We start from the raw sequence: 14,169 nt of genomic DNA on the forward strand, positions 1-14,169 counted from the left end.
AATGTGTTTCTTTGTAACAAAAAAAAAAACCACCAAGACAGTTTTAACATTTGAATCGCAAAGCTTTTAAGAATTTACCGATTCTCTGCATGCGCTCCTCTTCAGAAACGGCGATGATCCATTGTGCGGCGCTCGATTTCACCTGCCTGCCTTCTATAGGAGATAGCCAGGGAGGTGAAATTGAGCGCCGCACGATGGATCGTCGCCGTTTCTGAAGAGGAGCGCAAGCGGTGAATCGGTAAGTGATTTCTTAATAAAAGCTTTGCGATTTAAAAGTTAAAACTGTCTTGGGGGATGTGATGCTGCAACATCTGGGGTCCTCTACTTCTCTTCAAAGGAAAATTGCTACCTGCAAGCGTATTAAATGTTTTTGTTTTTTTAAAGAACTGCACATTTATTAGTGTTGTGTAGCAGTTTGATCTTTGCAAATAGACATTTTGCATTGTAGCTCTGCAGCTCTTGGGAGCAAGAGACAATGGGAATCTCCTACTTCAAATGTATTGTAATGCATGTCCTATTATGTTTATAACTTTACATAGTTATTTAAAGGAACGATAACACCAAAAAGTATTTTAAAGTAAGGAAAGTATAATGTAGTGTTGTAAAACTGGCATGTTTGCTTCAGAAAGACTAGTATAGGTTTATATAAACAAGCTAATGTGTAGCCATGGCTGAAAAAAGGAGAAAAGTCACAGGATACCCAGTAAATACCAGATAAGTTCTGTAGTATACAATGGGATTCCTCAGAACTTATCGGTTATCTACTTTGTATCCTTTGCTTGAATGGCTGCCCCCATGGCTACATAGTAGCTGGATTAAATAACTATAGCGGTGTTTCTAAAGCAAACCAGTGTACAAACTCACGTGCACACTCAGGCCATTTCTCCAACGATTCCGTTCGGTGCACAGCTCCTCAGGGAGACGGCCCTCCCAATTTTCGACTATAGAAAGCAATACAGGCTGGCACACAAAGCGATTCAAACCTGGGTGCAACCCCTGGTATGTTTATTGTGTCTAAAGCAAATCAGTGCAGGGCAACAGTGCATTAAATTGTTATTCATTTAAAACACTTTAGTTTTTTTTTTTACTGTTCCTTTAAGGCAATGCTTGTTGCCTGAATCTTTAATACCATAAAATCGTTCTACATAAAGCAAGACGTTCATGCATACATGAAGGGGCAAGTGCAGACTTCTCAAGCTCCTTACACCTGCACCCATAAAGTATTGTCTTTAGAACTGAAAGGAAGCTTTGTTTCGCAGTATGTTAGCTTGGAGCCAAAGGTGTCAGGTTATTTTTATTTCTAACACCCAGAGGTTTTAGGTAAAGTCATTTCTTCTGGATTCGCTCAGGATGTTTCACTGGTGACTCGCCAGCTGAATAATGCCACATCAGGATTTCAGCAAACCTAATTTAACCATCGGGCTAAAGAACCAAGGCTAGTTCATATTTGTACCACTGGAAACAAATATACATGATTCAGTCCCACTTCCCCAATGAATTTATAAACTGATTAAAAAGTCAACTCCATGCACAACCCTGCGCCACTCAACCTAGAAACCATGTCCAATTAAGGAATGCTCCTGCCCTTTCTACATCATATCACCTTTCCTGCAACGCATTGGTGCCACCACCATACAAAAAGTGTGGCACAATTATAAATCTTGGCTTGGCACAAGCTGAACTAATAGTGTGGGTTCCATCAGGCCCTAAAGTCTTGCTCACATTACATTTCATGACACTTAAATAATTACTGTCATTTTCTAACTTCAAATGGAAAAATGCTTATTTATACATTATGTTCATTAAATCTGTTTTTCTTTTTAAAGCTCTGAGTTTTTTACAGGGACACCATGTATGCTTTTTGTAGATATTTACATTTATCATATTACATTTTTTGACACTGGACCACTACATCGATAAATGCAGCACAACTTAACCAGATTTTGACCACAAGATGTCACTGCTCAACCAACTGCTGCAGAGAATCCCTGCAGGCATCCAAAAAGTTGAAATGCTATTCATTTATTAATGTAAACATGTACAGAATGAATATTCTAAGCAGAGAACAAAATATATTCTTAAACTGTATGGCCACTAGAAAAACCACTTGTCAGATACTGCATAGATTCTCATTCAAACTCTTACTGGTTGCACACTGTTCTACCTTCAAGATTGAAGGCAAAAACCATAAGGCAGAGCATTTTTATATTTGCAAGAAACTGGCATAGGAAGAAACTGGAAACCTGGTTCAGTGTATTGCCTCTATTGTAATTCCAGTAAAGTATCATTTATATGTTACTGCTCAAACCAATAGATATAAAATGTTAACTTACATATCTTGTTAGATATGGGTAGTTAGATATTGATAGTGATAGTGATTGAGATGTTGCAGGTAAACACTTACTGTAGACACTTTATTGATGACATCCCGGGCCACAGACAGTCCCTGTGCAAATGTACGAGCTGCCACAAAGGCCCTAGTGACTTGAAGCTTCAGTTTTCGTGGCACATCCCCAAATGGCTTGAGCTGATCCGTGTATTTGCTGACACATTCCAAGTACTCGTCTGTAAAGTGGTACTGGGGGTTGACCAGGCGGAACATGCGCTCCAGCAGCCGCGCCCAGAAATCATTCAACATCTCTTCCAGGTTGACGTTACCGCCAACATAGTACTTTCTTAGTTCCACAAAGAAATCTTTAAAAAGCTCAGAGTTCTGCATGTAAAGCCTCCCATAAGTCCTCACAAACATGTCATTTAGAGAGTTTTCAGCATTCTGAAGAAGTTCTTTGAAAAACTCTGAGTAAATAAAAAAAAAACACTCAATTAACAGTAGGTTTGGAATAACAGAAGCAATTGAATGTGGACAAGTCAGGTTTGGACAGCAAGCAGCTCTCCAGACAATTCTATTATTTCAACTTGCAGTGCCCTTCTTGAAAGCCTTAGGGTGACGGTGCTATGCTTATTATGTAAAAACATTGGGAGAGCCACAGGTTGTATACAGGCCCGGATTTGTGGTGATGCACAGCAACACAGCGCCAGTGCATGCATGCGTACACTCGCTGTGGAGGGGCGGAGTGCAAGCGGGCACTAGGTCCACCCGAGAAGGAAATCCGGCCCTGGTTGTATAAAGGGTAAAAGAAGCCATGAAACCACCATACATAACAATCATTTTCAGGTCATAACAGAAAAATATATATATACCTGAAATAAGCTGTACAATGTTAAAGAGATGGTTCACCTTTAAGTTAACTAGAATGTTACAGATGTCCTATCCCTAGCAACTTTTCAATTGGTCTTCATTATTCATAATTTTTGAATTATGTGCCTTCCTTTTCCACATCTTTCGAGCTTTCGAATAGGGGTCAATGACTATTGCTTTGTGAGCTTTAAATTTTATTGATATTGTTACTTTTTATTTCTTACCTTTCTATTCAGGTGCTTTCCTATTCATATTGCAGTTTCTCATTCAAACCACTGACTGGCAGCAAAGGTAAATAAGACCCTAGAAACCAGATAGCTGCTGAAATTTCAAACAGGGGAGTTGCTGAAGAAAAAGCTAAATAACTGAAAGCAATTGCAAATTGTCTCAGAATAGCAGTCTATACCATACTAGAGAGTCCTGCGCGGGTCCATTTTTTGGAAACCGTACCCGACCCGTACTCGCAACCTGCAATCCGCAACCCAGACCCACAAACTGCATTCTTACCCGCATGGACACGCAAATACTTTATCTGCAACGCGGACCCGCTGACCATAAAGGATCAGGAAGTGCTGTCATTGTAAACCAGAAGTGACATCATCGGAAGTGGGCATGGTCAAAAAAAGGGAGTAAAACAGGAAGTGCTGCCATTGTAAACCGGACATGATATCATCGGAAGTAGACATGGTCAGAAAAAAGAAGTAAAAATCGCTATTGAGAAGACCAGCGGCCAGAACCGTGACCCACAGAACCGCCGACCTGTGTCTATACCTGCACACAGAACTTCTACCCACAACATACAGGGTACCGCAGGTTTTTGCGGGTAACCTGTGGGTAACCGACCCGCTGCAGGAGTCTATCATACTAAAAGGTGAACAACCTCTTTAGATCTCTACCTTAGTGCAAATCTATTTAGCCAGTTTTTATTTTGACATTGAAATGTTCCTATATGATAGAGAACTCCTAGCAGTAGAAAGGTTACGGATGGTTGATTCTAAAGCAACAAACATTCTCATACAGTGGCCATTCTGTAAACGTGAAAGTACTTGGTGTAGATGAAACTGAAACTTCTAAGAAGACTCACTGAATAGTAATAATGGGCCCACAACATGACAATAACAGAACACAAGAATTGCTCTTTCTTGGCATTGATGTTACATGGCCCTGCTTGTTGCAAAATTGCTGCCAATAGGAAGGGATGGATTCAAGGAAAAATTGACTTAAAGGAAAAAGATTCCAACCCGTCTCCAAGTTCAGCACAAGGCTGTCCCATATAATGAGTGGCATTTCCTGCCTGAAGAAGAATTTGGGGTTTTGCTTGGAATGTTTAGAATTACAAAGCCCTGTGTATTTATCTGCAAATGTCTAAGTTCTGACCAGGAACTTCCTTCCTTGCAAGCAATTAAACCGAGAACCGCAAAGAATGTCTAAAATATATTGAATATTATTCAGAGCTACCAAACATTTCATGTAGTATTTGAGTCTCAAAAATAAAGGAGTAGAAAGACAGAGTATTTTAAAGGCAGCTTTTATTGTATTTACTGAAGGTTGCTTTTTGGCTTCCTTTAGCTAACCTCACTATAGCATTGCTTTATTAGTAATACACAATGCATGTCTCCTCTGAAATATCTATTTTGTTAATCCAATGGGTCTGGATGACTAATTAGAACACATTAAGTACAATTGCTTTGGTTTTGCAGGATGATCATATCTGTATATAGCAGGAAACCCTAAGTTGTTTTATTGTGGACATTGGCCTGTTTCCTTTGTTAGCATGTAAGACAAGGAAAAAGCACTTGAAAATATCACTGCAAGATAACACATTGTATATTTGTACGTTTGTGTATGGTATTGTGTTCATGGAGAGCTTCAGAGATGACCAGCTTTAAAAGAGTGGTTCACCTTTAGGGCAGAGACACACGGGAAGATTCGGGGAGATTTAGTCGCCCATCGACTAATCGCCTCTTCTGCGGGCGACTAATCTCCCAAAAAGCCTTCCTGCCAGCTAGAATCTAAATCGCCGACGGGATGGAGGGCTTCGTTTTCCGAAGTCGCCCAAAGATTCCACCTCAGGCAACTTCGGAAAATGAAGCGCTCTGAGTGCCATCCCGCTGGAGAGTTAGGTTCTAGCTGGCGTGAAGGCTTTTCGGGGAGATTAGTTGCCGGGCGACTTAACCCCCCAAATCTTCCCGTGTGTCTATGCCCTTAAATTAACTTTTAGTATGCTATAGAATGGCCACTTCTAAAAAATATTTTCAACTGGACTTCATTATTAATTTTTTATAGTTTTAGAATTATATGCCTGTTTCTTATGACTTCTTTCCAGCTTTCAAATGGGAGTCACTGACCCCATTTAAAAACAAATGCTTTGTAAGGCTAAAGATTTATTGTTATTGCTACTTTTTATTACTTCTCTTTCTATTTCGGCCTCTCCTATTCATATTCCAGGACGTTATTCAAGTCAATGCATGGTTGCTAAATAACTCAAAACCCACAAGTAATAAAAAAAAATTAAAACCAATTGCAAACGGTCTCAGAATATCACTCTCTACATCATACTAAATGTTAACTGAAAGGTTTAAACAAGGTTTTAGGCAGTAAGCTGTTTTTTGTTGGTTCTAGCTATGCCATTACCTTTGGACAATTTATTAAAAAAAAAAAAAAAACTTTAGTTTTCTACACACTGCAAGTAGTAGCTAAACTCTGTAGTGATACTGGACTAGAGGGAGGGTGAACTGGTATTATATAGAATTTTCTGTTGTAGGTTACTGCCTCCTATCTAGAAATCAAGAAAATGTAATTTGTGGCTTGGCTTATACTGGACAGACATGGAACAATGGGCCAAAAAAACTAACCATTCAGACATCTTGCCAGGAGTGCCTAACAGTAAACTTATTGGAAAATTTTTGAGTGCACATTTTTATGTACATGAGTTGCTTTGAGCAAATCAGTTCCCGTTGCATACCAATTTGTCTGAAACATAATTGTAGTATTTTTAACAGGGAATTTCAATAGGCATATAACCTTTCAAGTGTTCAAGTGTTTTTGGACTGGGCACATTTATAGAAAGCTGGACTATTCTTACATGTTTGTTTTATGGCAGAAAAATTCAATCTATGGCCCTTCAGCAATTGTTATACTTCATTTTCAGCTGGCTGGGGCCATAGTTTCTAAAAGCTGGAAGACTACATACCGGAAACCACCACAAGAAATAATGCACATCTAAAGCAGCTTCCATCTGTAAAATCTGATACTAGCTGTGTTCACCCAGCGTGTAGCTCAGAGATTTGTGGCCACACAGGCTAGAAAGGGAGGAGAAATCCCATATATGTTGGGAGATTTCCATGTGAGCCCCTTTGAACAAGTAGCTAATGAGTTCCTTATATTTACAAGCCTTGAGATAAAAGAAACAGATGTCATATTAAGATTACTTAATTCCTGATTAAGTGGGTAACCATGAATGGCCATCCTATCCAAACAGCCAGAAGTCATAAATCCTACTTGTTAACACATCCGACCTCCACTTGGTATTCTCCTGATTCAGATCAGATACTCTAACACCTCTGTTTCTACTCCAAGCCTTATTTTCTCTTAAACTGGCCATAGATGTAAAGATTTTTAAAAGATCTGATCGTCATCGTGACGATTATCTCGAAACGATCGTACGATCTTACGAATTGTCCATCAACTAAAAAGCCAGGAAAACAAAGGGCAGCTGCCTGCTTGGCCCTGCAGACATAGATAGGTTGCTCTGGGACCGATAAAGATTTTTTTAACCTGGCCGATCAATTTTCTGACAGATGTCAGACGAAAAATCGTAAGATGTACGATCGTTCAAATCCCACTAACTTCATGATAATTTCCAAGGATTTGTCGGACTTCGCTCGGTCGTTTGGCAAGAACAATCTTTGCGTCTATGGGGAGCTTTAATCAACTCTTCTACCAATCAAGCCTTTTTCTGTTAATGGGTGTTTCTATTGAATGCACTCCTTTTGCTTGGACACATTCAGTCCCTAAACTATAGAGCTTATCAATTAAAGTTGGAGCCTAAACGTGGCCATAGACGAGCAGATTTACCTTTCCTTCGGACAAACGATCGTTTGGTGCCATCTCCCGACCTGCTACTAACCAATCAGATCAAATAAAGTAGTAAAAGAACAGATCAGACGATGTTCAGCCCCTTAACAGCAATTGTGCGAAAGTTATGCCCGACAAAAGCAGTCAGATCGGCAGTACATGCAAAGATATTATCGGTAGCCGTCAGAAATTTTCTAACCTGTTCAATCGTCCAAACGACCAATCACCATCTCACGAAAAATGATGGGACACTCCTCACCCTGCCTTAAAATCTTACAAAACGGAGATTCGTACGATGAAATCTTTGCGTCTATGGCCATCTTAAGGCAAAGGGAAATGTAGCGACATGACTTTAACAACATGCAATCAGTATTGAGAGTCATCACCAGGAATCACCTACTGTCCAGCTTCAGTTCTGCCGACTTAAACACCACTACAATACTTTACATGAAAAACTTGCCATAAAGTATAATTTTTAAGGTTACTTTGGGATTACAGGTATACCAATTGTTCAAAAGGTGCCAATATTGGTTTCTCCAAATGTCTGGACATTCTGGTTCCATAAATGAACACCTTAGGTTCTGGCCACATGGTCAGATTCTCTTCTTCGGGGCAACTAATCTCCCCCGATCTGCCTTCCGTCAGCTAAAATGAAAATCGCCTGGAGGCAGGCACATGGAGCGCTTCATTTTTCTAAGTCGCCCATAATTGCCCCACGAGGAAACTTCAAGCGACTTCGGAAAATGAATCGCTCCGAGTGCCTGCCCCAGGTCGATTTTATTTTAGCCAGCGGAATGCTGTTCGGGAGATTAGTCGTCCGGAAGAAGAGGAGATTTGTTGCCGAGCGACTAATCTCCCTGAATCTGCCTGTGTGCCCTGTCCATGTGTGGCTGCACCAGTGTCGGACTGGCAAGACACCGGGAATAAACCCGGTGGGCCCCAGCCCTCACGGGCCCCGCCTGCCCAGACAGCACCGATAGACAGTCGCCGCTCCTGACCTCCCCCCCTGATTGTGTAAGGAAGGCGCAATGAGGGGGCGGGACAGAGGGAGCCCGTGACTGGGGCAGTGGGAGTCCTGCTACTGGGGGGGGCGTGGTGTGTCAGCCCTGGGGGGCCCGGACCCCCACGCAGTCCGATCCTGGGCACCGATCTGCTTGACACGGCCTGCGCTCCTGACCTCCCCCGCCCGATTGCACAAGGAAGGCACACGCATGATGCACACAGCAGGTACACACCGGGGGGGGGGTTAGAGGGATCCCGAAGACTGGGGGAGAGGGAGCCGAAGACTGGGGTGGCGGGGGCCCTGCTATGGGGGGAACGGCGGGGTCCCTGCTACTGGGGTGGGGGCAGGGCCCTGATGTGTAAGCCCGGTGGGCAGTAACCCCCCCCCCCCAGTCCGACCCTTGGCTGCACAGATAAAAGATACAATGAAGATTCCAGCAAATCACAGATGCCCTAAGTTTCAAAGTCAGACCTACAAGAACAACTATCATACTAAAGACAGGCCCAACATACTACATAAGACTTTTTAAGAAAGGCGACAGTTTGCATGTCCTTGTTTGAGCAGAAATATATATCAAAATAAATAAAAATAATCTTGGCAAACAAAACTCTCATTTTCACGATTTTTTCATCCTATTTTCACGCATTTCACGATTTTTTCAGAATTTTCACTCAAAAACTCCGAAAACTTCGGGCTATTGCACGAAACCCAACGCACATCAAAAAAATCATTCCGACTTCTCCCACTGATTTATATTTTCAGATTCAGACTTTTCCATCATCAGGGTTTAATAAATTGTGAAAAATGTGTGATTTTTTAACATCTGATTTAATTAAAAAAAAAAAAAATTTTCGTGATTTTTGCATTAGGAGTTTAGTAAATAATCCCCTTAATGAAGCAAAGTCCAACCATTGCTGTGGTGATCTATTGTCAAAATATAACCAAACTCTCATTTGTAGGCCAACTAAAACACTTGATAAGCTTCAAAAAATAAATTATCATTAATGAAATGTGTCCATGTCCAGCAATAAACTTATAAAAGGCTTTTGCAACTCAAAGTGAGTGTGAGTGAGAGTGTGTGAGTGAGTGAGAGTGTGTGAGTGAGAGAGTGTGTGTGTGTGTCACAAATGTGGTTGGATAATCCTAATTAGATCTAATGCTCTTGTGCAGAATAAATCCCAATGGCATGTTTTTTAGCGGTAGTAGATGTTATGCAGAGGTTTACATTTATGAAAACCCAAATCCTAGTTATTATGATAGACTAATTTTAACTTGCATATAAAAAAAATGTCTCCCAGCTGGCAAAACCATAATCAGTTACTGCTGGAGTGAGCAATCTCCAAACAGCTGTCCTTTCTATTTTACGGCCACCTTTCATGTCTTGTGGTTTATGACTACGATCGACTCTTTTCAAAAGGAATTCAGTCTTTGGTTTGGAGCAGAATTAGATTTGGTTAAACAGCAATTAAGGGCACTTAGGGGTTGGTGGCAGCTGGGGTAAAGGTCAGCAGGCCCCACAAACTGCCTGACACACAGCTTGTAAAAAAAAAACCTTTCCCTGCAAGGCAAGAAGAAGCATGGCAGGGAAACCATTTCTTTGTATAGTGTATGAAGAAGGAAAATAAAACGGGATGGGGAGAGCACTCCATTACAATCAGGCATTACAAAGGGTTAAAAAAGTATAACCGCTGATCAGTGTGTTGCAAAGGCAAAGAAATGTGATTTTATACTTCCAGGTGTCGCCTCTATTCCCACTCCCACTCCCCTTTCCTTTTTATTTTTGGCCTTAGAAATACTTAAAGGAATTGTTCAGTATAAAGATAAAAACTGAGTAATAGATAGGCTGTGAAAAATAAAAGAAAATAATTCAAATATAGTTAGCCAAAAATGTAAACTGAGCTAAATGCTGAGGATCAATTGCAAACTCACTGAACAGTTACAGTATGTCCCATGTGGCCCCCCTTCAAGTTGCTGACTAACTCAGCGTTAGAGAGCTGAGAAGCAGGAAGTTATATAACTATTAGAAACATTTATTTTTTATTTTGCACAGCCGGTCTATTTATCCAGTTTTTATTTTTTATAATGAACTGTTCCTTTAAGTGACCTGGTGTGCTCTTGTGGCTTAGCTCCTGCATTCTGATTTGGGAGGCCTTGGGATGGCTGCCTTCTGTGTCAACAACTGCGTGGCCCTGGGCTAGTCATTTAACCTCTTTGACACCTTTAGGGCAGGGGCACACGGGCAGATTCGGGGAGATTTAGTCGACTATCGACTAATCGCCTCTTTTTTGGGGCTACAATCTCCCTCAACTGCCTTCCCCCCGTTATAATGAGAAAACGCCAGCGCAATGGCACTCGCGTCGCATCAATTTGCGAAGTTGCCCGAAGTTGCCTCACGAGGAAACTTCGGGTGACTTTGAAAATCAAAGAGCTGCGAGTGCATTGCCGCAGCGATTTTTCATTTTAGCAGGCGAAAGGCAGGGGGAAGGCAGTTCTGGGAGACTGAGAGAGATTAGATAGACAAACAATATATATTCTCTCCCTATAAGCACTTATCTTCTATCCTAAAACATTATCTTTTGGGGTTTTTGTTGGATATATGTATGTGGAAAGTATCCCCACCGCCCAAGTCCCATGCTGAGAAATGCTAAAGGAAGAGTCAAAATTATTATTCTAGGCCAATACCCACATACACAAACAGCTGGTTATCATACATAGGACGACTCTTAAAATAAAGGTGTGAAAGGAAAACTTTTATCTGAGGGAAAAAGGAACACAAAAATCCTAAATCAGCACAAAGTAATCTACAGCCAAATGTTCCCCTTTTTACGAACATTGAGCTTAATCGGAACACATGGAGACACATACTGGGTTAGCTTAGAGTTCAAGAACAGATTCATTTTTAAAGATGAATTCAATGATCTTTAAATGATGATAGTGTATTAGAAGCAGCCAGATATAAGGGAAGAACAAAAACCTCCTTACCATCAAACTTGTTGAATCTGGAGGCAAAAACATGTTGCATGTTATTACATGGTTCAATAACCGCAGCCTTGAAGTCATGTTTACTCTGCTGGCTGTATTTTTCCTCCATTGCTAGGGAGCAGCATGTGTGTCTCTGGGAGCAGACTTTCAGGTGGTCACCTAAGAGGAACAAAAGGATTGTTACATTTAGGCCAGATAATGGTTATAATTGAACAATGCACCATATGGTAGTGCATTGAAAGTGTATTGAGCATTAGCAAGAAATGACAAAGAAAAAAATACATTCCTTAACATTTATATAAAAATAAAGCAAACTTAAATACAGTTTTTAAATAATGTATATTTTACCTTTGGGGCCTTATAAAATTTTCAAGGAACATTTTCAATTCTTTATTTGCTGGCTCACAACCACTGCTATCCAGAAAACCAATATTCCCATTCCTCCTTAAAATTTTAAGCTTGGGGGTCTAGTAAGTCAGCTTCAACACAACTACAGAAAATACTGTTATAAATCATACAGTAGATGTATCCATTGCAGAATTTTGATGGATGCCAAATAATGAATTCTTCATAAGCCTTTTGGGCAAACAAGCCAAAGCAGGGCTTGCAAGCTCAACTAAGTGAGGTGGGCTTAAGCAATTTATCTGTACATCCGAGATAAGATACATTTCTGCTCTATTGGATTGTTGGTTTATTTATACTTCCACTGCATCTTTTAAAGGTGTTTTCTTAGCAGTAAGGGTGATTTTAGCAATGTTAGACCACACATATGCAAGTAATAGACTATACATTTCAAGGCACTATTAGGAAATAAAAAGATTTTTTTATCCATCAGAAGGAAATACGAAGATATAGTCAATATACCTGTGGATCCTGTATAAGCAGACACTTTTTCAAAAGGCCATCAGCTCTTAGTTACATTTGGCAAATTTATTCATACAAATCAGTGCAGATTTCTGCTCATAGGTGGCTGTAAGGCCCCTAACTTTAAGCAGCTTGTCCTGCAAAACTGAAAAAAAAAACCCAAAACCCAGACCACTCCCTGACATAATTCTTTGCATTTCCACTCATTATGGAACTAATAAAAGAGAGCTTATATGATATAGTCTAAGGCAGTGACCCCCAACCAGAAGCTCGCGAGCAACATGTTGCTCATCAACCCCTTGGATGTTGCTCTCAGTGGTATCAAAGCAGGTGCTTATTTTTGAATTCCTGGTTTGGAGGCAAGTTTTGGTTGCATAAATAAACAGGTGTACTGTCAAAAAAGAGCCTCCTGTAGGCTACCGGTCCATATAGGGGATATCAAACAGCCAATCACAGCCCTTATTTGACATCCCCATGGACTTTTTCATGCTTGTGTTGCTCTCCAAATCTTTTTTACATTTAAATGTGGCTCACGGGTAAAAAAAGGTTGGGGACCTCTGGTCTAAGGGATATATTTATCAAGGGTCGAATTTCGCGGTTAAAAAAACTTCAAACTTCGAATTCAAAAAGAGGTCGAAGGTTTTTGGGGGTCGAAGTGGTCCATATTCGGTCTACTTCGAATCGTACGATCAAAGGAATAGCGCCTCCGATCTACTTCGATTCAAAGTTTTCCCCCCAAAAAACTCTGATCTCTCAAACTCCACCAATTGCCTCCATATAGGTTCTAGGACAGTGATCCCCAACCAGTAGCTCGTGAGCAACATGTTGCTCTCCAACCCCTTGGATGTTGCTCTCAGTGGCCTCAAAGCAGGTGCTTATTTTTGAATTCCAGGCTTGGAAGCAGTTTTTTTTGCATAAAAACCAGGTGCACTGCCAAACAGAGCCTCAATGTAGGTTGAAAATCCACATAGGGGCAACTAAATGGCCGATCAAAGCCCTTATTTAGCACCCCAGGAACAATTTTCATGCTAGTGTTGCTCTCCAACTCCTTTTACTTCTGAATGTTGCTCACGGGTTTAAAAGGTTGGGGATCCCTGTTCTAGGAGGTCCCCCATAGGCATATTGCATTTATGATTTTATATGGATCCTCTCTTATTAGTCTTCTAGTCTGTGCTTAAAAAATTCTGAGTGGTTACTGTCATCAGAGACCCTTACCAGCAGACACACATTTAAATTCAAATAAAAAATCCCACCCTGTACCCAACTGCAATGGGCTACTAATACCTCTTAATGTAGATATCAAAATCTCATGCAAACAAAAAAAACATCCCTCTGATGGCCGTATTATGCCTCCAGTCAGACAGCCCTGTTACAGACACTGGAGTTTAATAATATCATATAGTTTCTTATAAAATTAATGAGCAACAGAAGCAAAAAATAAGACGATAAAATATTTGAATGGCGAAGTAGGTTAATGCGTGTTATTGGTTCTCATATTCACTGCAAGCATGAAATGGGAAATATGGGGCAGAAGACAGACAATCAAATGAACTCTTTCATAGAACAGAATGTCTGCAAGTTAACTGCAGAGTAATCCAGAACTACGAGGTTGGGGGCAAAGGTTCATCCAATAAAAGACAGCGAGCACATTTTTCAGTCATGTCTCTTGGTTTGGGGTTTAAGCCTCCAAGCCTCACTCAGCTGTTCAAGGGTATCAAAGGGTCTTTTGTGCTCGCCAATGGCAGATTCTCTGTACACAGACAGGCAGCAGGATTTTATTTTCTTTTAAAGAGGATGTCAAAAATTTTATATTTTGTAACTGTAATTTGCAGCACCCTAAAAAAATGTACACAACAAAAATGACAAAATTGGTTTAAAACCCCACCCATATCACAAAAGAGGAAAGCCTCTGGGAAAGTGCAAATAAATAAAATTAGAGAGGTGTCAAGCTCACAACTGTTATACTGGAAAACACCCTACAGACTGACCCAACTGAATTTGCCAGTTTGGACCGAAAATGTACAGTACATTAACCGATCAGCCG

General features: G+C 40.6%; 1 protein-coding gene across 1 annotated transcript in view; it reads right to left on the reverse strand.

The window, feature by feature from the left end:
* Positions 1-14,169, reverse strand: part of gpc4.S (glypican 4 S homeolog) — a 66,825-nt gene that overhangs the window by 17,481 nt on the left and 35,175 nt on the right. The window contains exons 2-3 of the mRNA XM_018233118.2: positions 11,262-11,420; positions 2,405-2,796 (exon numbers count right to left, since the gene is read on the reverse strand). Coding sequence (XP_018088607.1) covers positions 2,405-2,796; positions 11,262-11,420 — 551 coding nt within the window. The remainder of the gene's footprint in view (positions 1-2,404; positions 2,797-11,261; positions 11,421-14,169) is intronic.

The sequence above is a fragment of the Xenopus laevis genome, chromosome 8S (genome assembly GCF_017654675.1).
Source record: "Xenopus laevis strain J_2021 chromosome 8S, Xenopus_laevis_v10.1, whole genome shotgun sequence".
NCBI classification, from domain to species: Eukaryota; Metazoa; Chordata; class Amphibia; order Anura; family Pipidae; genus Xenopus; species Xenopus laevis.